Raw genomic sequence first — 27,698 nt, forward strand, 5'->3', positions numbered from 1 at the left:
AAAATAAAATATTATTTCTTCTCACTTTCTTACTCGCACTCTAAATATTTTACCAAACTATTCACAAATTTTACTCATATATTGTTCGAGAAGATATCTCCTCTGAATTATACAAATTACGGAATATGGAGATTTCCTTTCTATCCAATCAAATATTTATACCTACATCAAAACATATACAAAGTCTAGCCATGGAACAAGTCTCTCTTCGCTAACAAATCGTGTTTAATTATTTGCATTGAAATATATATAGGAACTTCACTAGAGGTAGGGTTTTGTACTACTTTTTTTATATGTCATATCTTAAATATTTTTTAATATAAATGTTAGCATTGCATGTCATTATATAATATCTCTCTATTTTATACACATTATGCATTATAATAACCATCTTATGTGCATTAAAGAATTGAAGGAATGATCCTTCGGTAAGGAAATGTAACCCCCAAAGACAAGATAATTAAAATGATCTTTCGGTAAGAAAAGGTGATCAAATCAAGATGATCCTTCGGTAAGAGAAGGCGATCGGCAAACTTTTGGGATAAGAACATGAGACTCCCATCAATTTTATATAATAATATCTTTTTGTTGCATACACATTAAGCATTATAATAACCATCTTACGTGCATTAAAGAACTGAGAGAATGATCCTTTGGTAAGGGAAGGTGACCCCAAAGACAAAATATTGAAATGATCCTTCAGTAAGGGAAGGTGATCGACAAACTTATGTATCTTTTTTTGGCATGACTCCCTTCTTGTATATGTCTAAATAACCTTGATTGTAAATTGAACCGAGTGTATGATCCTTCGGTAAGGGAAGGTGACCTCGAAAGACAAGATATCGATATGATTCTTCGGTAAAGGAAGGTGATCGCCAAAACTTTTGGGATAAGAACCTTTGGTAAGGGAAATGAACTCCCACCTTTTTATACCGGTTTGAGTTCAATACTTTCCAAAAAAACTACGAGAAAAAGTAATAAAAAGGACAAAGAAAAACGTGATTATGTTATTGTTCTCCTTTCGTTCAAAAATTCTTTCTGTTTGATTTATGATTATGTTTATTATCCTTATTTTATTCAAAGGTCCTTTTTTGTTTGATTTATCTATGCCAATGTTACTATTCTTCTCTCATTTATTTTGCATTGCTTTATGACCTACGAGAAAACTAAGTCAAGGTTCATGAGTTTGCATTTTATATGTTACTTTATAGGCATTACATTATGAGTCACATGTGTCATAATATAAGTAAATGAGAAGCATCTAAAAGTCACACCACTCTGACTAACAAAGACTTTTAAAAATAATAATTGAACAACATTGCATTGTCGTTGTTTTTATTTTAAAACTCGGAGTGATTGGGGATAGATACGATGACACCATATAGATAAACTATTGAGAAACTTTTGTTTCTCATCCCTTTCTCTGTACCATCTTCAGGAACAACACGGTGCAAAGCAATATGCTACTTGATTGAGTTAAAAAGACCGGTACACTATAAGATGGTTAGGAGCAGGAGATCAAGGACATAGATATAGAACGTTAAGTACTTATCCAAATTCATATTAAGGATGGAGGATAGGCGATTGTTTTAACTATAGTTATGCAAAGTGAGAGAACTAAAATTTTCTGTGTGTCTTATTTAATCTTTATTGAGTGAGTACAATTGTGGTTATAATGTTTGTTTTTATTTATTATATGATTGTTTGATATGGGTAAAATTTGTTATTGTTTTTGCCTTTATAATTTAGTACATGCATTTTCCGTCTTAATATCACTAGATCCACTTATATTTCCCAACTAGTAACGATTTTTGTGATCAAGGTTCTCACTATTTTCAAATGGTTTCAAAAATAAAAACTAGTTATCCACCATTTTTTTAATAAAATATTTTATATAAAAATTTTATTTTAAAATTTCATAAAATTTGAGTATCAACAACTAATATAATTCAAATAAGGTTTAAGGCTAGTCTGAAAATATTAGGGTGTTACATATAACACTGTAGTGAATGCTTACATTGAAGGTCAATGACCGTAATTTAAAGTTAGTTGAATAAATTATGTTGTAGTTCGTAGGATGAGTGTCACTTTAATTGTTTATTTTGGGTACATTTATTATGATTAGAGCGGTCAATCGAGGAACTGAGGAAGTTGTATGAAGTAGGTGTAAGATTTCATTATGTTATGTATGGATTGTTGACTAGTTAATAAAGTTGTTATTTTTGTGTTGATGTTGAATTAATTAATTAAAGCGGTTAAGGGATAGTGCACTGAAAAAGGCCTATTAGGGTCTAAATGAATTAGAGTTTGGTAGCATCATTGTATATGTGGTGGGAGGCAAACTCATTAAATGTATTTGTTGTTTTGTGTGAAATTTAAATCAGACCCTGTCTATTGTCGTTGTATCAGAGATTTCATTGTAAATTGAATTATTTGTTATACTGTTTTTGGATTCTAGCGATGAAAGCAATTTTAGCATAACATATGGATGTTATGTTTTATTAGTATGATAGCTTTATGTGAGACTTGAGAATTGATAGTGAAAAAATTAATGACATATGTCGTTATTCCGCGTCTCTGATTCATGACGAGGAACTCAGCTTTAAAATAAGGAGTCATTTAAGACTGGCTTCAATCCAACTTCATGTCATTAATGTTTACTAATTTGAGAACATTTAAAAGAGTATTAATAAAGGGTGGGATATCTCTATTTTGCATAGCTATGCAAACATTGATACGATTACATTGCAAAAGACGCTTAAAGACTATTAAATGATATTAGTCAGTGAATTGTAAGGATGTAGACTTAAATAAGACAATTAACAATAATGACTTGATACTGATAAAATTCTAAATGGATTTTCAACTGGTGGTTTTACCTATTAAGGATGGCCAGGTAAAGCACCAACAAAGTGATAGTCAATAAGAAAATAACAGCTGGATTGACAGATATGCGTGGAGGCTTATATCCCTATAATGGTAGAGGAGCTTTAGGTAGAAAAAGCCTGCTGTATTGGCGGTGATTTGTTGTGAGTAAGGGTTAGCATTTCGTTGTGAATAAGTGATGGAATTCCTATAAGTTGCGTTTGTTTACAAGCACGGGACGCTGAGACAGGGACACAGAAACACAAAATTCTATTTGGCAGATGAGACATAAATAAAGACATTGTATGCCAGCCTCAATTTAAATATTTAAAGTTTCAATTGCCTCTATTTAGTCCTCAAACATTGCGAACGTGACTCATATTAATCATTAGGACAATTTTCAACGTATATGCGTTAATAGAATGCTACCATGGCCAATCAGATGCCACGTTGTACTTTGTAAAACTACGTTATTTTAGTTTTGACACTAAAATAGTCCAACATCGTATTTATTGAAACTTTTCTTCCAAAGCAAATGATTTGACATTCTATTTGGACTATTTGAACACCAAAACAAAATTATTTCGTTTTACAAGTTTTAGTATGACATTTGACTATCTATATCAGTATTCATTAACGTCTGTATAGTAAACATGATTTCAAAGATTAATGGGTCACGTTTACAAAGATTAAGGATTAAATAGAAGTAATTGGAATTCTAAAACTTAAATTAAAACTCGTATATAACTATGCAAGTTTAGGGTTTAAGTCGAATGTTAACTCTATAAAGTTCATCTTCCTATAATCGGTTTAACTAAAACTGAATTAGAGAGTAGTACTACTTATGCTACTAAATCATTTTTACCAAGGATGATTTACATAGTGATATCCTCATATAGTAAATCAGCTTAATTTAAAACGATTTACTAAACTATAATACTAAATCGGTTTAAGTTGGTTGAATTTTATAAAGACATTCCTGCAACAAAAGTCAAAAAATAATTGAATAATATAACAATTGAATAATATTATAGATGAAATCATTTAATGCGGTAATTTACCCAATTAATAATATTATTCTTTATCAAACAATGTTAATACTCATATAAAAATACAAGTATTATTAACTAATTGTATATTTAAATTATTCCTAATTAACAAAACCAAAAATACATATTAATTTTAAAAAAGTATTAATATAATATTAAAAAAATATTTACTAATTTATATGCATAATCAGATTGTATCAGAAGTTCAATTCAAAATTTAAAGATAAATAGAATTCCAACCCAATTAATAGTACCTATAAGTAGGGATGTTTGCGGTGCGATTTGGATCGATTTTGAGTAAAAAATTCATCTAATCTGAACACTAATTTTACTTGCGGTGCGGTTTGGATTGGATGCTTTTTTTAAAAAAAAATTCGATCCGAAAATCGGATTGGATTGAATTGGATTTGCGATTTTGTAAATTAAAAAAATTAAATACATATAACAAGTTTTAACATCAAATTTTAAATAATCAACAATGACATAACAAATCTCAATAATATCTTAAAAAACTAACGATAACATAATAATGAAAATAGAATTCTAGGTTAGTTAAAATAAATAAATAAATAAATAACATTATGAACATAAAATATTTATTAAATAATAATAATATATAAATACTATAAAAATGTATAACAAATTAAACATGTTATAAGTATAATTATAAATATAATAATAAAATAATAATATTATAACACATTGTGCAGTTTGGATTGAATTGGATCGGTTATGAAAAGTAGATCCGAAATTCGATCCGATTCAACGGTTTACAAAAAATAAAATCCAACCAAATTCGAATTAGTACGGTTTTAATCGATTTTCGATTTAGATTGAATTGGACGAGCGATTTAATTTGGATTCGTTTAGATTTGAACATTCTACCTACAACTACAATGATATTTTTATCAAGGTTGGATTTGTCGTCAAGGTGACATGAGAGACAAAATGTATTATCAGAAAAAGACAAGGCCACATTTTCAAAGCAATCATATTCCTTCAGAAATACCTCATTCAACTCCTTTCTCGTTTCCTTCATAAATTTCATTTCAGGTTCTTCTCTCTCTCTCTCTCTCTCTCTTCTCTCCCAAACAGTCAAAAAAGGAAAACACTAATACCTCCCTCTCCCTCTCGCTCTCTCTCGAATCCAACAACCCTTTTCAGATATCATCCAATCCCCTCAATCCAACACATTCAAGTCCTTCCCTTTTCAATTCATCCCCACGTGAAATAGAAAAATAGTTTTCTCTTTTCCCCGGAATTCAATTTCTTCTCCTATTCTCTCCATTCATGCGATGCTAAGCCGCATGGGATCCTCCTCCTCATTCGATCAATCGCTCAGAAATTCCCCCACCCACTTCTTCTTTTTCCACAAAGTTTGACTCTTTATTTGAGACTGCTTGAATTTCCTTCGCCAAGGTTTCGGCTTTAGAAAGATCAACAGGAAGATGAGGGTTGCAAAGTCTCAGGTGTGGCAACCGTGTAAAAAGAAGAGATCTTGATACCCGCTCTAATCTAACTCATATACACGGAGAAAGAAAGAAAGTAAAAGAAGTTATAGTCGGAGCAAGAAGAAAAAGAAGATGACGTCACGTAGCGGCGGCAGCAGCAGCCGTGCTGGTGGCGGGACGAAGGTGGGGAAATACGAGATGGGTCGGACACTTGGAGAGGGAAACTTCGCAAAGGTGAAGTTCGCCAGGAACTTGGAGACAGGGGAGAACGTGGCCATCAAGATCCTTGACAAAGAGAAAGTTCTCAAGCACAAGATGATAAACCAGGTACCATTCTTACTTTCTCAACCTCTTTTTTGTTCAGACAAAAAAAAAAAAAAGAAGAAGAAACTGTTTCTTTTGCTGAAAAAAGATTGAAGCTGATCCATAATAGATTCTGCGCATATTCTTATTTGATTGCGGTGGGAGGTTAATTTCGTCCTGTGAGAAGCTTGCACGAGTTTGCATCTGTATTTTATTTTACTTTATTTTTTAATTTTTTGGTTCCTGGTAACTGTTAAGATAATGAGTAAAAGTCAAATTTTGCAAACACTGGTTTTATTGTTCTGCCGTATGGTGTATAAAGTTCTACAGTAAACGGTGGGTCGGTGGCTATAATAAGTCAATTTTAGAACAGTGGAGATGTGCATAATCAAAATTGTCATTTTCTCAACTCTCTTACCTAAGGTATCTACTTTTTCAACTATTCCTTCCTTGAAGTAATAGCTTTCTTTCATTTCTTTTTTGTCTCTCTTTTTGATATTTGTGTAGAATAGTGTTCTTTCTTTACTCATTGTTTTAATTTTTTATTATTATTATTAGTAGTAGTAGTGGTAGTAGTAGTACTTTGTCTCACTTGTTTCTTGGATTATATATTGCCAGCATAGATGATCATGATTTCACCACAACCACATTTGTGTATGTGTGTAGAATTCTAGATAGACAACCCAGTTTCTAGTCTTTAAAGATTCTTCATCAAACTTGCAATGGATGATAGTGGTTAAAATCTAAATGTACGGTTGTGTTTGCAATTAGAATTTAATCAACTTAACTATTATATTGTTCACCATTTTGCAGATAAAACGAGAAATATCCACAATGAAACTGGTTAGACACCCCAATATCATACGTTTGCATGAGGTTAGAAGGAATGTGTTTCCATTTGCATGTCTTTAACATTTGACCATTTCCATGGTAAGTGACTTCAGCAGCATTCTTGGTGTAGGTGATGGCTAGCAAGACAAAGATATACATTGTGTTGGAACTTGTGACCGGCGGGGAACTGTTTGATAAAATTGTAAGAAACTTTTTAAACGTATTTAAAGGTCAATTGTTGTCATCAGAATCCACTATAATTTTGGTGCTTTTGTTGCTACTTTCTTGGGCTAGGCAAGCCAAGGGAGGCTGAAAGAAGACGAAGCAAGGAAATATTTTCAGCAGCTTATATGTGCTGTTGATTACTGTCACAGTAGAGGTGTTTGCCACAGAGACTTGAAGGTATATCTCTTATAGTCTTATGTCATTATTGTTGTTCCTTTGTGGGAATGTACTTTCCTCTTAATTTGAGCCTTAGACACAGAGAGAAGCATGGGAAAGAAACAGAAGGAAGAAAAGTTGACTTGTTACCGTGTTTTGCATATTACAGCCTGAGAATTTGTTGCTGGGTGCTGATGGAGGGCTTAAAGTGTCAGATTTTGGATTGAGTGCACTGCCTCAACAAGTTCGAGTGAGTATGGTGACTAATTCTTAGATGAATTAAAATTAGGAGGTATTTGTGTCCAATTGGAATTGATTTTTCTATCACTTTTTAGGAAGATGGGCTGCTTCACACAACATGTGGTACGCCAAATTATGTTGCCCCAGAGGTGTTGGTTGCTGCTACTTTCCTCCAATACCATATCAATTATCACATCAACGTCTTTTTACCCTTTTTTTCCCTCTAAAAAAATTATCATGTCCCTTATCATATAGGTGATAAAAAATAAAGGCTATGATGGTGCAAAGGCTGATCTCTGGTCATGTGGTGTTATTCTCTTTGTTTTAATGGCTGGTTATTTGCCCTTTGAAGACAACAACCTTATGAATTTATATAAAAAGGTGATTTTACACTCCATATTTCTGGTTCTTTTTGTTGGTGCGAATAGTATCTTCTTAAACATATGTTCGCTTTATATATAAAGTTGGTGGATTAGACAGGGTAAGAATCTGAACATACTATTCATGAGCTAATTGTGGGTTAATCATTTAAGGAATATTTGGCATGCTTATAATTCCATCTGCTTTTTGAGGCAGCTTCTATTGAAAACTTAGGCAGTAAGCATAATGTTCAATGTACATGAAATTATATGTTGACTTCTGTGAATAAAAATGCTCCTAAGACATTGTTTACTCTGGCTCAACAGATTTTCAATGCTCAGTACGATTGTCCTCCATGGTTTTCTTCAAGTGCCAAAAAACTAATCAAGAAAATCCTCGATCCCAATCCTGCTACGGTATGCTCTTAAATAATTATTTGTATTTCCCTGCTCTTTATCAGATGGCTTTGTTTTTGTTCTTGTTTTGTTTTGTTTTTTGCTTTTTTCCCCCTTCGGCATCTCAGTATTGCTCCAAACATGTGAACATATTTGATGGCATGAAACAGCGGATTACAATTCCTGAGTTAATTGAGAATGAGTGGTTCAAGAAGGGGTACAAGCCTCCTCGATTTGAGCAGGAAGATGTCAGTCTTGATGATATAAATGCTATATTCAGTGAAGCAATGGTAACATTTTTGGTTCAGTTTTTGATCTTAATGATATAAATGCTTTGGAACAACCTTAATCTCAATGTTTCTTTTGGTTCATCCTTCACAGGATGCACACAATCTTGTTGTGGAAAGGCGAGAAGAGGAGTCAGTGGCTCCTGTGACTATGAATGCATTTGAGCTTATCTCTACATCCCAGGGCCTCAACCTCAGAAATCTTTTCCAGAAGCAGATGGTATTATGTTTTTTTCTTTTATTGTATTTTGCATCCTAGAAAATTAATATGGAATTGAAAAAAAAAGCGGATCTATTGTGAAGACTTCTGATAAAAATTGATCAGTGATTAAAAGTCCCCTGATTTGGGAATATATAATCCAAGTTTGATGGAATTGAGTTTGTTTTTGAATTACATAGTAGACTAATAGTTATTATAACATTTTGTGGCAACTAGGGACTTGTTAAAAGGGAGACAAGATTCACATCCAAATGTTCAGCAAATGAGATAATCTCAAAAATTGAGCAGGCTGCAGGTCCTCTGGGTTTTGATGTTAAGAAGAACAACACTAAGGTAAAGTGAATTATTGTGGTCTAAGTTACTTTGTTTTGTGTTTCTATTTTCTTTAAAGCTTTTTAGTCATATAATCCATCCTCCAAGGTTTTGGGTATACTCTTTCTTTGCCTACAATGCTGATTTCTGTCATAATGACTTGTTACAAGTTTCTGCATCTGATGATATTTCTCATTATGAATTTCAGTTGAAGATTCAAGGGGAAAAAAGTGGACGAAAAGGTCATCTAGCAGTAGCAACTGAGGTACATGTCTTTCGAAGTTTACTTTTTGTCATTTGGGCTGTCCATTCTAAGTTAATTTCCGTCACTAGCGAGTAGCGACTAGTGTTGCTTCTTTCTAATGCTCTTTTCAGAAGTAAACAATTTTAAGGGTTTTGCTAACGTGCCATAAGGCACATTTTAAGGATACCATAAAAAGAATAATTTCTTGAAAGTTATTGAAAAGATAAACAGTTTTACATTTTCAATGCATTGAATACATCAAAAACTTAAAAAATTTCTATTATTATCCTCTTAAAATGTGCCCTTAGGGCACAAGATTGCTCAATCCAACAAATAAATAATAAGATTCTGGTTTCTCAGATCTTGGAGGTGGCCCCTCAACTTAACATGGTTGAGCTTCGAAAATGTGGAGGAGACACATTGGAATTTCACAAGGTATTTTCATTCAAGAGAAATAAAATGAAAAAAAGAAAGAAATATCCATTGTTGGTTTCTTAATTTTGAGTTTGAAGTGGGTTGTTTATGACTTAATATTTACAGTTCTATAAGAATCTATCTGTTGGCCTGAAAGACATCATTTGGAAAGCAGAACCTATTGATGAAGATTTGGATGGTTAGTCCTGCTGCTTTTATTTGGTAGTAAGAAAAGAATCTCAGCAATTTAAGAAACTAGTTCAAGTTCTAATGTAATATCTCTTTCAAATTTCCATGTACAGCAGATACAGGTACAGGAAAAGGTGCAGCTAGTAATTCTAAATAATGTGTTGCTGAAGTCTTCGTTTTAGTGCCTACATAGACCAGTTTGTGTTCATTACCTTTATTTGTTTGAATTTGGTGGGATCATGGTATTATGTGAAATAAGGTTAATGAGTAATTAAGTTCAGCTAAGTAGAAATTCAAAAATAGAAGTTTGCTGGCTTTGTTTTGTGGTATTGTATTTTGTTTTTGTAAATTGTACTAATTATGGAGGCAAAGACACTTTTGATAAGGCAATAATGTCAATTCCTTGTAGCCTTTCAGTGTTCATATATATGGAGGCAAAGGCGCTTTTGCAATCTGCACAACATAATACAACTTTTAAAACCGGAGTATCATAACTAATTTGGGTTAGCTAAGTGGTCAGCTCACTTGTCCGCTTAAACAAGTGTCGAGATTTGAATCTCACCTTAATTCATTGTCCATCGGCAAACTCTTTAAATAGAGTTTAGATTCGCAGCGTATTGATCTTTAGCATGTTAGATTAGTATTGATCTTTAGCATGTTAGATTAGGAGATATCGTGGGCAATGAAATAAAACTGGAGTAATATATCTACAATCCAAGAGTGTAATAAAATGGACTAATGTAGGCAAAGAACTTGTAAAATTACAAGTCTAATTAGTATTAATTTTAAAGAATCATATTACGTATACAAATTCAGTTACCAAATGAATAATATATGTTAAAATATAAATATAAAAAATGAATTAAATAATATATATTTATACATAAATATATAATGATTAATTTAGTAGATGATTTTTTTATATGTGTATAAATAATATTTTATCTTTTATTTATTAAATATATATAAGAAAAAGTCTCATGACAGATTTTAACAAATTCTAGCCTGCATTTAGATTTTGTTTGGACTTATGTATAAAAAGACTAATGCTGACTTTGATGATTTATATTTTAAAATAATAAAATCTGCGGATTTTATAGCACTACTGTATGTATAATATTGGCAAATGTGATATAGTTAAGTTGATATTTGACTTACATTCAAACTAGATTTAGTATTTAAGTTTTTAAAATACTAAGATATATGTTTAAAAAAAAACATTTATACTTATTATGATGTAAATACAATACAATTTTCTAATTATCAGTTTGTTTCCTCCAATTCTTTATTACTTTTCACATTTATACCTATATATTACTGTAGTTATGAAATCAAATTATGTTGAATGCAAATAAATTGGTTTGATTGTAATGGGAATCAGACTAAAAAATATATAGTAGCATAATTATGCTATGTGTGGACAAAAAATTAATCATTTATATAAAATATATTATATGTTAGAATATAAAATATATTTTAAAAATAAATTAATTATTACATATATTTATATAAATATATAATAACTGATTTTTTTTGCACATGTAATATTTTTAATATTAATTTTGTCAAAATAAAAAACATAGAAAATTGTCGTTGAAAACTAAAGAAAAATTTAAGGTGAATCAAAATTTCAATTATTTATTATGTTTATATTTTTAAAAATATTTTAAATTAAATGACATAACAAATGTTTTAACCTTTTAGTCGAATACTAACGAGTTCAGAAAAAAAAAATACAATACTTTCTAGAAATTAATTCATTATAAAAAATAAATAAAAATATAAAGCACACTAAACCCTAATTTAAAATTTAAATCGCTAATATAATCCGTCCTCGGCTTGTATCTCTGTTTTCTCTTGGGATGGGTAATGGCAAGCAATCCTTCTCTGCTGCCAAAGATGCATCGGGTGAGAAGGAGGGGCTCTCAAAGTCTAAGAGTTCCAAGGTTCCTTGTATGGAGATCGCCATGCCGAGTGAGTTTTGGTTCTATTGTGAAGACTTCTCATTTTAGTATTCATTTTACTTCGTTTTCTATTTCTATTTGTTTAAAGCTTTTTAGCTCTATACTCCATCCTCCTTGTTTTAGAGTAGACTCTTTCTTTGCATACAACTACAAGTTTCTACTTCTCATGATATTTCTCATTTATGAATTTTAGTTGATGATTCAAGGGGAATAAAGGTAGACTAAGGGCTTGTTTGGGTGAGCTTCTAAGAAAAGATCTTTTTTCGAATTATCTTTTTTAAAAAGATCTTATAGAGAAGTAAAAGTAATTTTATGTTTGGATATCTTATGTAGAAAGGTCTTTTTATCAATCAATTATGTTTGGGTATAACAATATAAAAGTACTTTTTTGTTTATTTATTACATGAAAAACATCTTTTTTTTAAGGAAAAAAGATCTTTTAAAAAAAGATGTAAATTACAGCTTCTCAAAAAAGATCTTTTTTTTATTTTACTAGTGCTTTTACTTTTACTACTAGAAATTTGCTAAATACGTTAAAAAATAAAAAAAGATTTTTTTTCATTGAAAAAAGATCTTTTTTTAACAAAATAATGGCGCCCAAACATGCACTAAGGCTGGGTTTGGTAAAGCTGTCTTTTAAAAGATAGCTTTTTAAAAGCTGCAGCACTTGCGTTTGGTAAAATTAAATTAAAAATGACTTTTAATAAGTACAAGCACCACAATTGTGTTTGGTAAAACAGTTTTTAAAAGTTAAAAAAATTATAATAAACATGTTTATAACAAAAAATAATTTCTTTTTTCAAATTTTTTAAAAATTTATATAATATTTTAAAATAAAATAATGTTAAAATAAAAAATTCATAATAAACATAAATATAATAAATAAATTCTTTTATTTTTTAACTTTAAAATTTTATATAAGTATCATAAAAATTTATTTTATCCTAAACATCATTACTAAAAATACTAAATTAACATATTTAGTATTTATTTTATTATATAAGTATCATAATAATTAACATATTTACTTGATTTATTCTCTGTACTAATATAAATAAATTTATCATTAGTCAATAATAAAATTTGTATGTAATCCAATGTTAGTACTGGATACGTTTATTACCCACCTATATATATTGGCTCATCTTTATAGATCACAAAAAATAGGACACTTATCTCAAATAAACTACTCTTATAATTATATATCTATATTTACATATGTATATACATGTTATTATAATTTTGACTAATGTTCATACAAAAAAAATTTTATGATTGATTTTCATAAACCAGATCAACCTCTTCCCGTTTCAAAGAACAGAAAAACAAACATAATAGATCTAGTGAAAAAATACAAAATTAACGCAAAAAAAATTAACATAAATAAATAGAAGTTCATACCTAATATGTGATAGAGATGTATTTGTATTGAAATTTGTGAAGATTAGGTTGAAAAATAAAAAATATATGAAGATTGTGTTAGAATTTGTGAAGGTTAGGATGAGAAGTTAGAAATATACGAGGATTTTAATGACAATATAATTGCGGGAAATACATGCGGGAAAATGAAAAAAATTTGGTAAGCATAAGCCAGCTTTAAAAAGCTCCCTCCTAGGTGCTTTCAAAAGCACCCCTAACTTTTAAAAGCCGTAAGCACAAGCACTTGGGCTTTTTAATTTACCAAACGCAAAATGACGTGCTTGTGCTTTTGAAAAGCACAATTGAAAAGCACAAGCACCTCTTAAAAAAGCTTTACCAAACCCAACCTAAAAGGTCATCCAGCAATAACAACCAAGGTACATGTTTTGAATTTAGTGGGATCATCACACCATTAAATATAATTTTATACCATTAAAAATAATAATAATAATTATTAATAATTACAAATTATAAAATCTGTTGAGCTAGTACTCCTTTTTAATTTTTATGTGATGAGATATGAATAAAGCTTTAACATGGTATAAACACTAAACAGGATATGGTACGACAAAAACTGCTTCATCTGTAAAGACGTGTGTTTGGTATTATCATCGCATTTATCTCAATCTTTTTAGAAATGAATTCTCTCAATTGTTAAAAAGAATTGAAAATCGTAAAATGTGATTTTTAATTTTTTATTATTTTTTCTTTTATATTTATTTTTGATCTCACTTATAAAACTGATAATAAAAAATCACACTTTATTCCCTCAATTGTTAAAAAAAATAAAAAGTATTCATTGTCGATCTTCTCCTTTCTTTCCGAAATCTTGCTAGGAATTACTACTCATGAGTAATGACAATGATATAATACAAGTATATGACATCAGTTGGGGTATTACACCTATATGACCGTTAAGTTTAGAAATAGAGAAATCATACCAAATGATTTCTATTTTTTAATTTTTTTTATTGTCCTGTATTTTTTTTTAAATATCAAATATCACAATTATTTTGCTAAAAATTAGAAATTGCACTTAGCAAAATTTTTTGCTTTTGATTTTTCGGGTGGGAGAGAAAAACGTGTATGATAATATGGTGTGAGGAGAGAAGTGTTTTATTTGGCTATAAGATAACACAAATCAGAGGCACCGATTTATTTGTATTGTTTTATTTTTTAAACAAACAATCACAAATCGAACGGTTCCGATTTGTAATTTCGAAAATAAAAAAATTTTTAATATTAAAATCAGACCGTCTGATTTTTATTTTAACAAATAAAAAAAATAAAAAATACAAATCAGACCCTCTGATTTGGAGTTTAATTTTTTCTTCAAGTAAATTGGACCTTCCAATTTGTAATTTATTTTTTTCATCAAACAAATTGGACCGTCTGATTTAAATAAAACACCATATAAAAAAATACCTAATTTTTCAATAACAATATATTACACATATATTTAATCAATATAAAAAAAAATTAGCCAAAATTTTTTCGTATTTTTCTTCAACAAGAATAAATCTTCTTAGCTATTTTCTTTTTACTTTCGTCGTAAGTTTTGATAAAATTCTTAAAAATTCTAACATTTTTTAATTAAAAAAAAATCTCTGTATAGACATTAACTCTATATTCTACAGCTATTATTATTAGCGTGTCTCCTAATTTAATGAGGTTATTACATATTAATACAAAAAATTTATTGAAAACTAAAAAATAATTTAAATTTTGAATATATTTATTATTTTAATATTTTAAAAATATTTATGTTAAATAACATTAACAAATATTTTAACTTTTAACATGACCTTCTAAGGGAAAAAAGAAAAACCAGTGGCCCATTACATTGGCATGGTATTGACATTCGTAATCGCAATGGGGGCCACGCGCTAACACTCGATCGTATTAGCGAAGCTGCTATTATTCCCACTGTTTCTCTCCCACACCATGAATTTCATTTACTTCGGAAATTGAGAAAGTTGAGAGAGAGAGAGAGAGATGAGAGAAGAAGTTATCAGCTCCGGCGGCACCGTTGATCCCACACCTGCTGCCAGGTACTACTTACTTTCTCTCTCTGCTTCACGCGTTCACTCTCATCAACTCTTCTCCAAATTAGGGTTTTCGTTTTGGCCTCAAATATTCACGATTTCAGTAAAATTTTTTCCCAATGTGAATTATCTTTGTTCTGCTGAATAGCTGATAGCCCCTGAGGTTTGAACTCGGGTTAGAATTTTCAGAGCTAAGAGGATTATTGTTGTGGTTGGCTGGTTGCTATTAGAACTGGATCTAGTGAAGTCTCAGTGCTCATTGTGTGCTAAGTGGATATGTGCATTGCGTACCTCAAGACACTTTTTCTTTGCTTTTAGTTGCTTTGGTTATTGCTAATGCTTGTGGATATGAACCCTTGTTGTCGAATTTTTCTTGTTGAACGTGGTTTGTTGTGGTAGAACTTAGAAGGTAGCTAAAGAACATTTAAAGTTTATACCTCTTGTTGGAGCTGAAATGTATAGAATTCTCTCTCTCCCCCCCCCCCCTCCTCTTTGGGTCATTCTACCATGTCACGCACACTTGTGCCTTGTGTTTTGCATTCCATTAATTTGACTAAATTTTGCCTAATCATTATTCCAGTTCTGCTGGCGCATCGTCTGCAGCTGTTCCAATGAATGTTGGCAGCATAGATGGGTCAAGTCATGGACAAGGCTCTAAAGCTGCTTCTCTCTCATGTGTTGGCTCTCAACAACCATGGACTTCCCTGAGCACAAGTGCTGTTGGCTCTGGTTCTTCAAGAGCTTCATGTAGACCCTGGGAGAGAGGGGATCTATTGAGGCGATTGGCTACATTTGTTCCTTCAAGTTGGCTTGGAAAGCCTCAGGTTTGATGTGCCTATGGTTTTAAATAGATATACATGTTGTAGTCACAGTTGTATATGATCTTCTTCTTTTATTTACTAGTGGTTAGCGAGTTATAGAGTCACTGATGATTCCTGCATTTGTAAATTATAACAATAGGCCTGGAGGAGAGGCAGTTATTTGTCTGATGTCTAAAAATGCAGTGTTAAGTATTAATTATTAGCCCTGAGGCAGTTTGCGTCTATGCTTATGAATTATACGAAGAGTGTCTAAATGAAAGAATCGATATGTAAGATTTATTCATTTGTCATTTGTTATCTATGAATAGGAATCTTGTTTATTTTTTATTCCTCTATATGTTATCTTTGCTACTATGACTGTTTTATAAGTAGAGATGAGGCAATCTGAAGGGATCACATGCCCCCTTTGGTTTCTTCCAGATCATCAATTCATTGGCTTGTGCTCAGAAAGGTTGGATGAGTGTTGGTGTAGACAAAGTTTCCTGTGAGTCATGTGGTGCTTGCCTGAATTTTACATCATCATCATCTTGGACATCAGCTGAAGGTTGGTGATTGCAAAGTTGTCAAGTAAACAACTGTAGCTAAATCTTTTATAATTTGCTTCCTAAAAATTGTGAAATTGCAACTCTTGTTCTGATATAGTCATTTGAAATATTGTTATATTGTTATATTGTCAGTTTGTCAAGGATACTTTATTTGAGAACTATGCTAAACAACATCTCTGTTTTTGCTAGTATTCATAATCTGTTTTTAACTTATTTTCTTATTGTAATTGCCAAAAGCTCAACGTGCCAGCGAATCCTTTGCCAGGCAACTGGATTTTGGGCACAAAGTGAATTGTGCCTGGAGAGGAAACAGCTGTCCAGAAAGCCTAGTACAGTTCCCTCCAACACCCCAATCTGCATTAATTGGTGGCTACAAGGATAGATGTGATGGACTTGTACAGTTTACCTGTCTCCCTGTTGTAGCAATCTCCGCAATTGAGTTGATGTGTGTTACTCGAGGTCCACAGATTGAGCGATTTTTGTCCCAGCTTCAGAATTTCGTGTCAGGAGAAGCAAACTTTAAACAGGAGATTATATCAGAGCTTGAAAACTCTCATGAGGAGGCACACTGCTTATTTTCTCGTGTAAGATGTTTATATTTTTTGTCTACTTGTAGCTGTCAAATTGATCCTTGAGTTACAACTATTATAAGCTAATATGCTTCTCTTTCTTCCTTTTGGCAGTCTCAAAAGCTTATAAGCCTTTGTGGTTGGGAACCCCGGTGGCTTTTAAATGTCCAGGATTGTGAAGAGCACTCTGCTCAATCCGAAAGGAATGGATATTCTTTTGGCAAGAATCAACTTCATCGTACTCAAGATCCAGGGCTGAAAGCAGTTTCTGCTTGTGCTAAAAGGGACGCCAGAAAGGGAAAGGCTTCTCTTAAGGAGTCTAGATTTGACTGTAGGTCCCCGTTGCTTGACTGTAGCTTATGTGGTGCTACTGTTAGAATTTTAGATTTCTTGACTGTTCCTCGTCCTGCTCGTTTTGCACCGAATGCCAACAGCATAGATATTCCTGATACCAGCAAAAAGGTAGGATTGACTCGTGGAGTGAGTGCAGCTAGTGGAATAAGCGGTTGGGTTGCAGCTGATGATGCCGAGAAAGATCAGGTCGAAGACCGTGATGAAGTTGCAACAACAAATGAGGGTAAACTGTTGGCAAACTCTGATTTGGATTTGAATCTTACTATGGCTGGAGGGTTTTCTTTTACTCCTTTTGGAAGGACAGCAACATCTGAAAATACTCATGATGAAGATATGGGAAGGGATTTGATGATTGGCCAGCCTTCAGGCAGTGAGATTGGTGACCGCGCAGCTTCATATGAATCACGAGGGCCAAGCTCTCGTAAGAGAAATCTTGAAAAAGGGGGAAGCTCAGATGACAGGCCAGTTCCCAGGTTGCAGCAGCAGGCTGATAGTGTTGAAGGAACTGTGATTGATCGTGATGGTGATGAAGTCACAGATGGTGGACAATATTCAGCTGGTCCCTCAAAACGTGCCCGTGACTCTGATATTTTTGACACACATTCTTCACCACATCAAAGAGACTCATCTGGTGCTGGTCCTAGTCATTCGATGGGTTTTGATGCTTATGCTTCTGGTGCTCGAGTTTCTTCATTGCATCAAGGTAATGACCGCATAATCGGAATCCAATCAGCTAGAGACTCAACCCGTGCATCATCTGTCATTGCAATGGATACAGTATGTCATAGTGTAAATGATGATTCTATGGAAAGTGTTGAAAATTATCCTGGAGACCTTGATGATGCCCACTTCCCCTCCTCTAGCACCCATGGCAATGTGGACATGAATGAAACATCAGAACTGAATAACAGCAATCTAGCTCAACAGAGTACTTGTTTTCAAACAGCAACTGAAGCTGTCCCTGGTGAAGTGGGTGTCAGTAGTACAAACTATGGGGAAGAACTTTTCAATGCAGAAACTGTGACTGCTCCAGCACGAGATGGAATCAGTTTTGGAATTAGTGGAGGCAGTGTTGGAATGTGTGCTAGTCATGAAGCTGAAATCCATGGAGCAGATATATCTGTGCACAGAGCTGATAGTGTTGTTGGCGAAATGGAGCATAGAGTAGAAGATGCTGAAAATCAGGGACAAACTGATGAATCTGTTCCTGATCCAGGTCTAATGGATGAGATTGTCCCTGATGATATTAACAGGGAAGGTCCTGTTGGAGATAGCCAGGAGATGATGTCTCACTCTGCAGGAAGGGCAGACAGTGGATCGAAAATTGGTTGTTCTACAAAGGCAGAATCTGTTGAAAGTGGTGAAAAGATTAGTCAAAACCGCAATGTACCACCTGCTACCAGTAGTCATCCATCTCATTCTTGCAATGCTAATATATATTCTGCTTGTGAAAATACCAAGGAAGAGATCATTAAGGATAGTAAATCATCATTCACCAACAAAAGTGGCCTCGAACCAGATTTTGCTTTAGCAAATGGGATAGGTAAGCTCTCTATTTCAATATTCTTGACTTGTTTTACTTGTTACCCTTCCCGAGTACATAAGTAGGTAGAATGTAGAGGTGAAATCACAAAGATGGATTGAAGATAGGTGGTGGTTACAGATGGACTCCAATGGAGACTTAAATGACTTAACAATTTCATTAACACTAAATCCATTTGTGTAATTTCATTACCTTTCCAAGGTTTTTACTAGTGTTCCCTTTAATTGCAGATGTGACATGATTTGCTTTTACTAATTTTACTAGATTTTACTGCTGTATTACCACTCCCAAACACTCCATATAAAACCTTCAAATGGTATCGCAAAACTTAAACTTTGTGCCCCTTTCTGTTTGTTGGGAGATAAAAGCGAGCCCTGATTTTGTAATTTTATTGTGTTTCTTGATTTGTTTTGATCTAGGGTACTTGTATCACACTAGTATTTGACCAAATTAACAGTATAAGTAGATGTTCATGGCTTAATGCTTCATTAAACACATCATCTCAGTCCAGTTTTTTTATTATTCCTTTTATTTTCTTTTCCTCCTTTATAAACCCTAAATTTCAATGATGGAAAAAAATGTTCGTATTGTAAAAATTGAATTTTCATTATAAAATTTAACAGACAATTGGTTACACTCTGACGTTTGACCGTTTGTTTCTGCTTGCTTGATCATTTGTGCTTGCCTGCATATGAGCTGTTGTGAACTCTGCCAATGTTTTGGTTGAAACCTTAACGAAAGGAGTTGTGTGGAATATGGTGTTGACTTGTTAATGTAGAATTTACAACTAGATAAAAACATCACTTCCTTAGAATTCCCCATTATGTGTCTCAAGGTTCTTCTATGCATCCAACCAAACATGTTCCTTAGTGGGGTGATGGATTTTCATACCATATCGGAAATGGATATTCTAATTCATTCCAAGGCCTTGTTGCAGCTCATCAATTAGTTGCTACATACTTTTGGGGGAAAGCCACTAACACTGCTAAATTATTTAGGGCCTCCAAAAGGTGAAAGTAATTATGAAGGTGGTGTAGAATTTGATCCTATTGCCCATCACAACCAATATTGCCCTTGGGTGAATGGCAATGTTGCTGCTGCTGGCTGTGCTAATTCTGTTCCAAGCACTAGCAGTGATGCAATTGCACTCTGCGGTTGGCAGCTGACATTAGATGCTTTGGATGCTTTGCGGTCTCTTGGGGACAATGCAATTCCAACTGTACAATCTGAGTCTGCTGCATCCCTTTACAAGGTAAGTCCCATTCGGCAATTGATTTTTTCCATTATCCCCTCCTAGTTATTTATTTATTTTGGATTGATAACTAAATTTCCAATTTTGGTAGAATGGAATGAATCTTATTCAGAATGGGCAGTTTGATTTTTCACTTTACTGTTTTTTAATTTCATGTTGGCAGATCAATACATACATACTTTCTTTTATCCTATTGCATAAATGCAATTTTTTTATTATTTGGTTCCTTTTCGTGTGCAAACTAAGCTATTTTAGACATGACTAGTTCACTGAATTATATCCAGATAATAGAATTTTTGTTGGATATAAAAGGATGGAAGAATTCTACATTGCTAGACATGCATATTCAATCATCAGTATGTTTATAGGAAAGTAGTTTTACAAAGGTAAAAACTCAAGTGCAATTGACTTCACGTGAAGTTGATAGCTGAGAGCCGTTAGATGATTTGACTGATTTGACTAAATTTTCATCTAACGGCTCTCAGCTATCAAATTCACGTGAAGTCGACTGCACCTGAGTTTCCACCTTTACAAAAATGATAGTAATTAATAGTGGAGAGTGAGATGACTCTGATCAAACTCTTGGCCAGTTACACATTAAGACTCATGTACTTGTTTCTGTAATGAATGACATGTTTCCGCCCTTGAATATCTTCCAGCAGAATGATCAGCAAGCACCTTCTCAAAAGCTCCTTCGCAACCACTCTATGAGCAGAAGTCATGGTCAACTCTGAGATTGGTGTGCTTTTTGATTATTTCCATTTGCTTGTAAGTGTTTCATTTTGCAGTCTATAAATATGGGATTTAGATCCTCTAAAGTTTGAATTTCACTTTAGAAAATAAAGTGTGATCTCTCACTATTGATTTCATAGGTGGGAGCAATAATAAATATGAAAGAGAAATTATTCAAGGGGAGAAGCTCACACTTTACTCTCTAAAGTAAAATTCAAACTTTAGAGGATCCAAATCCATAAATATGATATGCAAGTGTTTTACTGCACTTCTTAAGATGACATTATTCCCGACTATTTTGGGTGACCGAAACTTAATGCAGGATGTCAAGGCATGCTACTCTAGGTATATTTCAAAGTCTCTGGGTAGAGATTTACGAGGGTCTAGCAGACTTTTTGCTTTTTTTTTTTCTCTTTTGCTGTTTCTGTGCAAATAATCGTATACAGATAAATAGATAAATCGGTTGTTCAGCAGAACTTATAGATCTCGTGCATTAATCTGCATGGTTAATTAATTATGTAGAAGACTAAAGCTTTTATGGAACAACTTCAGTTTGCTTCGAGATTCCTAGTTAGAGGCATTTAAGTGTAAATACTGTGATGATGTATTTGCTTTTTATAATAGTTTTCTGTTATTTGTTCCTTTTATTTATAATTTGTATCACTGGTGCGGGATTAATGAATTAGTGCAACGAATAACAATCGCCGTTTCTGAAAGATTTTCCCATCTATAATATGGGCATTTTTGCTCTGTCAATGTCATCGTTCCATTTATCTACTGCGATGGATATGCATATCCAATTTTAAGCCGATCAATTGGGCATTCATCTGTAGTTGAACTGCAATTTAGTGGTTTTAAGTCTTCTGCATATCTCATTTAAGCTTTGATGTTTCGTGTTTAACCTTCATTGTTTTTTACTACCTTTGGTTGAAAAAAAATTGGGGAGGGGTGGGATTCATTTAGATAAATTATCCATCCATAATCAACTCATAATATTTGCATTGTTCGACAATTTTTGTGCACATGATGCATTAATTTACCATTTTATTCAATGACGTTTTGTGCTTATCTATGTCACGATAAATCCATTCGGGAAAAAGGGGTAAAAAACTGAGGAAAATAATGTTAGTTAGGATGCACTAAGGTGGTGTATATTTTAAGAGACTAGAAAAGGAACCCTTTAATGTTGTGTGAGTGTGGTGTGATTCTTAGGATTGGGGGTTATCTAAAATTATAAAAAAAAAATATTTAGTCTCCAAATTTTGCGTATGACCAAAAATGCCTCGTAAGTAGTATTTATTGAAACTTTTCTTCCAAAAGCAAGTGATCCAGTGTCGTTTTTGGGCTATTTGAGCGCCAAAACCAAAATGGCGTCGTTTTACAAATTCTAGCATGGCATTTGGTTGTCCATGTCAACACTTCATTAACATTTTTGTGCCGGAAAATTGTTATAATGATTAATGTGAGTCACGTTTACAAATTTTGGAGACTAAAGAAAGGCAAATGAAATTTCAGGGACTAAATTGAAACTCGCATATAAGTTTATGGACTAAATTAAATATTAACTCAAATGTTCATATTTATCTTGAATTAAACACAATACTAAGACATATTTCATTCATATACACTTTCTTTTTTCAAAGTTAGGAGTAAGACTTAAACTTGCGAGTTTTAGGTGAGTATGAGAATATTATATCATTTGAATTATAATTCGTTGACCAGTCATGTACACTTTACATCAAATAAATTACAGAGATTTAATTTAGTTTTAATCTTTCGGTCTCAATGTTTTAGTTTAAATTTTTTAGTTTGTGTGTTCCAATTTTAGTCTTTCTTCCAAATGGTGTAATACAGCTCTTTCCAGATTAGGAAAGAAAAATAGAATAATAGTAGAATTATTTTAAGGAAATGTTAAAGAGTCAAATGCTTTAATAAAAAAAAATGTGTGCGCAACTGTGAATTGTGATTTCCCGTATTTACTAGACTGGCAGAATCTCAAATTCTATGATACATTGAAATGATATGTGGCAATCTATTTTCAGCCAATCAAGTTTGAAAGTAATCTCCACGTGTCATCCCATAGTGGCATAATATTAGGATTTCATTGGAGATATTATTACAGGACAATCATCCCCCTTTCCACTTCCACCATACCATGTCAGGTGCTGCTAGGGCGGTTGGGGCGGTTGCTCTACACACTTCAATGTGCAGCTTCTCATCCTCCCATTCCCACAGACCATCAACAACTCCTTTCAATTCTCACCAATCTAACACAAACACTCATCTCACTAGCCTCCTCCAAACTCACCCACTTTACCCTCTAACCACTGCAAGGCTCTCCCTTCAATTCAAAGAGAAAATCCTCTGCCTTGAGATCATGGGCGTTGATGCTGGCAAAGCATTGTCCCAGAACCCTGCTCTAACCACAGCTTCAATGGAATCCATTCAATCCATTATCTCCTTCCTTCTTTCCAAAGACATCCAGCACAAGGACATTCCTAGGATCATTTCCATGTGCCCCAAGATTCTCACCTCTGACATTAATTCTCAGCTTGACCCAGTTTTTGATTTTCTCTCACACGACCTCAAAGTCCCGGATCATAGCTTTAGGAAGGTTATCAATAAGTGTCCATACTTGCTCACCGCCAGTGTTGTAGATCAGCTTAAGCCAACTTTGTTTTATCTTAGAAGATTTGGCTTGAAGGACTTGAAGGCCCTGGCTTATCAAGAACCTGTTCTGTTGGTGTCTAGTGTTGAGAAATCCTTAATCCCTAAGCTGAGGTATTTGGAGAGTTTAGGATTCTCTAAGGATGAGGTTAAGGATATGGTCTTGAGATGTCCATCATTGCTCACTTTCAACATTGAAGTTAATTTTCGGCCCAAGTTTGAGTATCTTGTTGGGGAAATGGGGAAGAAACTGAAGGAGCTGAAAGAATTTCCCCAGTACTTTTCTTTTAGTTTGGAGAACAGGATAAAGCCTAGGCACATGGAGGTGTTGCAAAGTGGTATCAATTTGCCTTTGTCACTGATGCTTAAGAGCACTGATCAAGAGTTTAGGGAGCTGATAGAGCAGGGGGTGGGTGACATTCACTGATGAGAGTATTATTTTCTGTGTATATGTATGTACATGAATTCAGTGCCAAGTTTGGATCTTATTTTGTTTATATATACCTAACATTCTATGCAATATATTTCTAATTCTTTAGTGTAGGTTCCTTGGCATTCTAGAGCAAATCTTTGTTTGCCCGTATCAGAGGTTCACCAAAACTGATGAAATGTAATCTTCCAGACAGCAAGATAATAATGTAATTGTAATTCTGTATGTTTCAATTGAACTTGCAAAGACGAGCAAACTTTTTCCTTACTCTAACAGCATCTAATAATGTCACATTTTTAAACAGAAACTGAATCTTGGTTCCATGTCATCATATACAAATCATATACTAAGATCAATCAAATAACTTCCTATTAAATACATCATAAGTAACACCTAAAAGGGATCAAACAGCAACTAATACAGACATAAATAACAAAATAGTCCTCGGTTAATCATTTGTACAAAGGAGCAGATGCTTTCAAAATTCAAATTTCATGTGTATCTACTGCATGCCAACAAAAACCTTCCATTATTCCAAATTTCTAGCTTGGGGTTTGCCAAAACTGAGTGATCAGCAATTTCAATCATCTGCCTCTTAAAAATGAAACATCCATAGATATGAATGCTGCCCATGCATCCTGTTCCAAAATAGATAATGTTAACTTGGTATCGTTCCTCAGTCTATACATTAGTGTGCAAAGAAACATAATGGCAGAACCTATCTATATGTGATATATAGTTCACACACCTGAAGAATGGAGAAAACCTTCTCTGCTACATACTTCTGCAAGACTGTGGCTCCTCTTTGCTGAAGTTTGTCAGGATGCAGGCATAACCTTGCTTTCTGATAAGCCTTCTTCACCTTTGAGCTTTCTATTAGACTCATAAGAGGAACAGCATACCAGCCACTCTCAGGCCATAGAACCTAGCAATTGAAACATATAACCATGTAAGTTCTTCGTCTACCCGTGCATGCTAATGGTTTAAACAGCTCCAAAAGATTTAAGCAAATAAAATTTTACATGATGCAGTGTTGAAAGGAGTAGCCGGATGTCAGTTTCTTTGCCGGATGACCACAACCTTATGTCTCTGTCTAACTTCTCTGTTTCCGTCAGTGGTTTCTGTAGAAAAAGTGGAACTATTATATTTACTGGGTAGTGTTTGGAAATTTAACTGCTTCAACAAACACCAAATGTTAATTTCGGACAGAATGCATGTTGCAACTTGCAACAACTCATTTCTATTAACATAAACTCCTTTTTAGTTATTGCAATTGGATTATACACATCATTCTAGTTGAATAGATTCTACCGTTTATTTTCTTGGCCAAGTTATTTTGTCAACTAGTAAAATGATCAAGTCCAAATGTAAATTAGTATGATCAATGTAATATATATTACCTTGGGAGATTCAACTATTTCGATTTCATCATCATGGCATTCAAAGCTTCCTGCATTATATAGTCAGATACAAATAATAAGTGTCTGCTTTTGTCTGTTCCAGTGTATCCAAATGAGGATATTGTATGAAAAAGCGAAATATTCAGTTAGTGAAGACAATGAATCACCTTTTGTTTTAGCAGTTTGTTCATTGCTATCATTTTTACTGCTTGATCCTTCATCAGAGCTCCCTGATTGAAACTTCTCTTTGGCCCATGCAATTGCTTCATCTATGGCTGATGCTTCACAATCTTCCCTCCTGAGATTGGAGTTGAGCTCTATGACATAGGAGCTCATAACTTCATCTTCGTCCTCATCATAGTCGTCATCATCATCCTCTATAGTTTGTTGTTTAAGCACACCATCATGAACTGAATATTTTGCTTCAGACTCTTGACGGAGTGAAGAGACAACAGAAATAGGGGAATTGAGCTCCCAATCATCGGTAAATCCTTTGACGCTTTGATATGAATCATATTCAAAGCTGATGGTTTCTGGAGATGTGACTCTTCTTGAGGATCCTAAATTTGAGCTTTTGAAGATTTCTTTGAATTCATTATCAGGAAATTGAAATTCAACTGACTGAGAATCGCATGGAGAAGTTGGTACCCCATGGTTATCCGGGTATTCCTCAGGCATCATAGAGGATGAGTCCCATCTCCATGGAACACTGATTGGCCTGTAAAAATCACTGTAGAACCCTCAGATTCAAAATCCTTGTTACCGTATTGCCAAAATTTCACAAATTATGTTCATCTTGCAAAACAAAATAACATAACTTGCATTAAGGTTTACTTATTTTTTTATTAGATATCGTAAAAATTATTTATAACAGCATCTTCACTTAAATAAATAAAGAGAAGCATAATTTACAACACTTGTATGTATACCTTTTCTTAATACGAAAAGAATATTAAAAAAAAGTAGCACTATAACATTCTTCTCAAATAAATTCACATATTATTATACATTACTGTAAAATAAATTTAAGTATCCGAATATTTTCTGGCGAGGATGTAACCAGGTTACATTCTCAAACAATTTAACTGCATAGTAGAGTAACATAGTCAAATATATTCAGCATAATCACCAGTATACCTAACGTATTCACACAAAAGATTTATCTTGTGCTTGTATAAGACTAAGTTATAAACATTTAACAAAAGAAATAATCATAGTTAACTGTGCATGATGAAATTGAATCAAAAAAATAATCATTTAATTAAAAATAATGAACATAATCCTCTATTCCTCTGTATACCTATTGAATTGAACATCCTACATATCTATTGTTCACATTGTTTACTATTTTTATTGTCTTCCTATTCTTTTCTAACTGGTAATCACCATTCACAAAGGCCATACACGTCAAAACAGTGGAACAAGCAAAAAAATTGTTTCCGTTACAGGCTACGTACCTCAGCTTTGAAGCTAAACCAGACAGTGCCACGTCATCTCCGATCGCCGGCCGGCGAGGGCTCAGCTCCTCCGAGCTCAGCACCGACGACGATGTCCCCTTCGATTGCGATCTTGACCGTTCCCTCGATCTCCGTTCGTCGTCTGAGCCAAATATGTCGCTGTAAAACCCGTTGTTCCTCGCCGATGGAATCCTGAACACAGGCAGGTTCCGACCACATCTCGTTGCCGGAGAAACGAACTCCGGCGGCCTGAAAACCTCCTCGTAGAACGAGCTTCCGGAGTTGGAGTATTTGTGCGCAAGGAGTGTCCTCGGCGGGCCGCCGAAGACGTCAGCGAAGTCTTCGGCGGCGTCCACCGCAGGTTCGGAGCCGGAGAATATGGAGCGGCGCCTCCACCTGTCCTCCACCGATCTCCGTCGAGGGAGACCCCGCATTATCCCCGTACCAATTCTGCATGATTCGTCCATTTTTTCCTACGACGTTCACCGGTTCTCTTACCGGATATTGACCGGAAAAAGAAAACACAGAGCAAAGCTTATGCTAAGCTTTACTTTCTATCTAGCCATGTGATAAGGAGCCTATGCTTTTATATATGGAAACAAGCCAGAATTATTATTATTATTATTATTATTATTATTATTATTATTATTATTATTATGAGGAGTGCTAGAGGCAGCAACTTTTGTGATTTGTAGCCATCAAATAGTTATCAATGATAATTTTAATGGTATGAGATTGGTGTGAGATTTCATCCAATGGTTCACTTTTATTTGTTGATTATATGTTAGCTAGAATTTGATAAAATTGCTGATTTCTTAGACTTTTCCTATTATTATTATTATTAAAGAAAATTGAAAATTGTCATTGATTGACTTTCACTCTCTTTTGCTTCAATCTCACTTTTTCAACTAGAATTCATCATTCACTTTATATAATAAATTTTCACGAGTAAGGTTATT

General features: G+C 33.5%; 3 protein-coding genes across 4 annotated transcripts; 2 read left to right on the forward strand and 1 right to left on the reverse strand.

The window, feature by feature from the left end:
• The first annotated feature begins 4,901 nt into the window (after positions 1-4,901).
• Positions 4,902-21,432, forward strand: LOC112734784 (uncharacterized). Its single transcript, XM_072232134.1, has 23 exons — positions 4,902-5,692; positions 6,482-6,544; positions 6,630-6,701; positions 6,794-6,901; positions 7,050-7,130; positions 7,216-7,269; positions 7,376-7,501; positions 7,807-7,896; positions 8,046-8,165; positions 8,257-8,382; positions 8,599-8,715; positions 8,903-8,959; positions 9,299-9,373; positions 9,479-9,551; positions 9,655-9,663; positions 15,369-15,378; positions 15,550-15,793; positions 16,211-16,334; positions 16,573-16,919; positions 17,019-18,801; positions 19,800-20,053; positions 20,713-20,821; positions 21,108-21,432. Exons 1-22 carry the CDS (start codon positions 5,498-5,500, stop codon positions 20,785-20,787), a joined length of 4,203 nt encoding a protein of 1,400 aa, XP_072088235.1. The 5' UTR covers positions 4,902-5,497; the 3' UTR covers positions 20,788-20,821; positions 21,108-21,432.
• Positions 21,433-21,551: 119 nt separating this feature from the next.
• Positions 21,552-24,149, forward strand: LOC112734785 (transcription termination factor MTEF1, chloroplastic). The gene has a single exon (XM_025784246.3). It carries the CDS (start codon positions 22,941-22,943, stop codon positions 23,877-23,879), a length of 939 nt encoding a protein of 312 aa, XP_025640031.1. The 5' UTR covers positions 21,552-22,940; the 3' UTR covers positions 23,880-24,149.
• LOC112734783 (uncharacterized) lies at positions 24,122-27,319 on the reverse strand. 2 transcript variants are annotated; one of them, XM_025784241.3, is made up of 6 exons: positions 26,740-27,319; positions 25,450-26,012; positions 25,283-25,332; positions 24,905-25,003; positions 24,631-24,807; positions 24,122-24,520 (listed from the first exon to the last, which is right to left on the reverse strand). In XM_025784241.3, exons 1-6 carry the CDS (start codon positions 27,204-27,206, stop codon positions 24,467-24,469), a joined length of 1,410 nt encoding a protein of 469 aa, XP_025640026.1. In that variant the 5' UTR covers positions 27,207-27,319; the 3' UTR covers positions 24,122-24,466. The 2 variants fall into 2 exon arrangements, with proteins under 2 accessions (XP_025640026.1, XP_025640028.1); XM_025784243.3 differs by having other exon boundaries at positions 25,450-26,000; positions 26,740-27,301.
• Between the last annotated feature and the right edge of the window lie 379 nt (positions 27,320-27,698).

The sequence above is a fragment of the Arachis hypogaea genome, chromosome 3, assembly GCF_003086295.3.
Source record: "Arachis hypogaea cultivar Tifrunner chromosome 3, arahy.Tifrunner.gnm2.J5K5, whole genome shotgun sequence".
NCBI classification, from domain to species: Eukaryota; Viridiplantae; Streptophyta; class Magnoliopsida; order Fabales; family Fabaceae; genus Arachis; species Arachis hypogaea.

Coding starts and splice junctions, on each gene's coding strand:
- LOC112734784 (XM_072232134.1), top strand. CDS start 5,498: ATGACGTCACGTAGCGGCGGCAGCAGCAGCCGTGCTGGTGGCGGGACG. Junction 6,545..6,629: donor ATATCATACGTTTGCATGAG/GTTAGAAGGAAT, acceptor TTCTTGGTGTAG/GTGATGGCTAGCAAGACAAA. Junction 6,902..7,049: donor TTTGCCACAGAGACTTGAAG/GTATATCTCTTA, acceptor TGCATATTACAG/CCTGAGAATTTGTTGCTGGG.
- LOC112734785 (XM_025784246.3), top strand. CDS start 22,941: ATGTCAGGTGCTGCTAGGGCGGTTGGGGCGGTTGCTCTACACACTTCA.
- LOC112734783 (XM_025784241.3), bottom strand. CDS start 27,206: ATGGACGAATCATGCAGAATTGGTACGGGGATAATGCGGGGTCTCCCT. Junction 25,004..25,282: donor AAATAGTTGAATCTCCCAAG/GTAATATATATT, acceptor CTTTTTCTACAG/AAACCACTGACGGAAACAGA. Junction 24,521..24,630: donor AGGTTTTCTCCATTCTTCAG/GTGTGTGAACTA, acceptor ATTTTGGAACAG/GATGCATGGGCAGCATTCAT.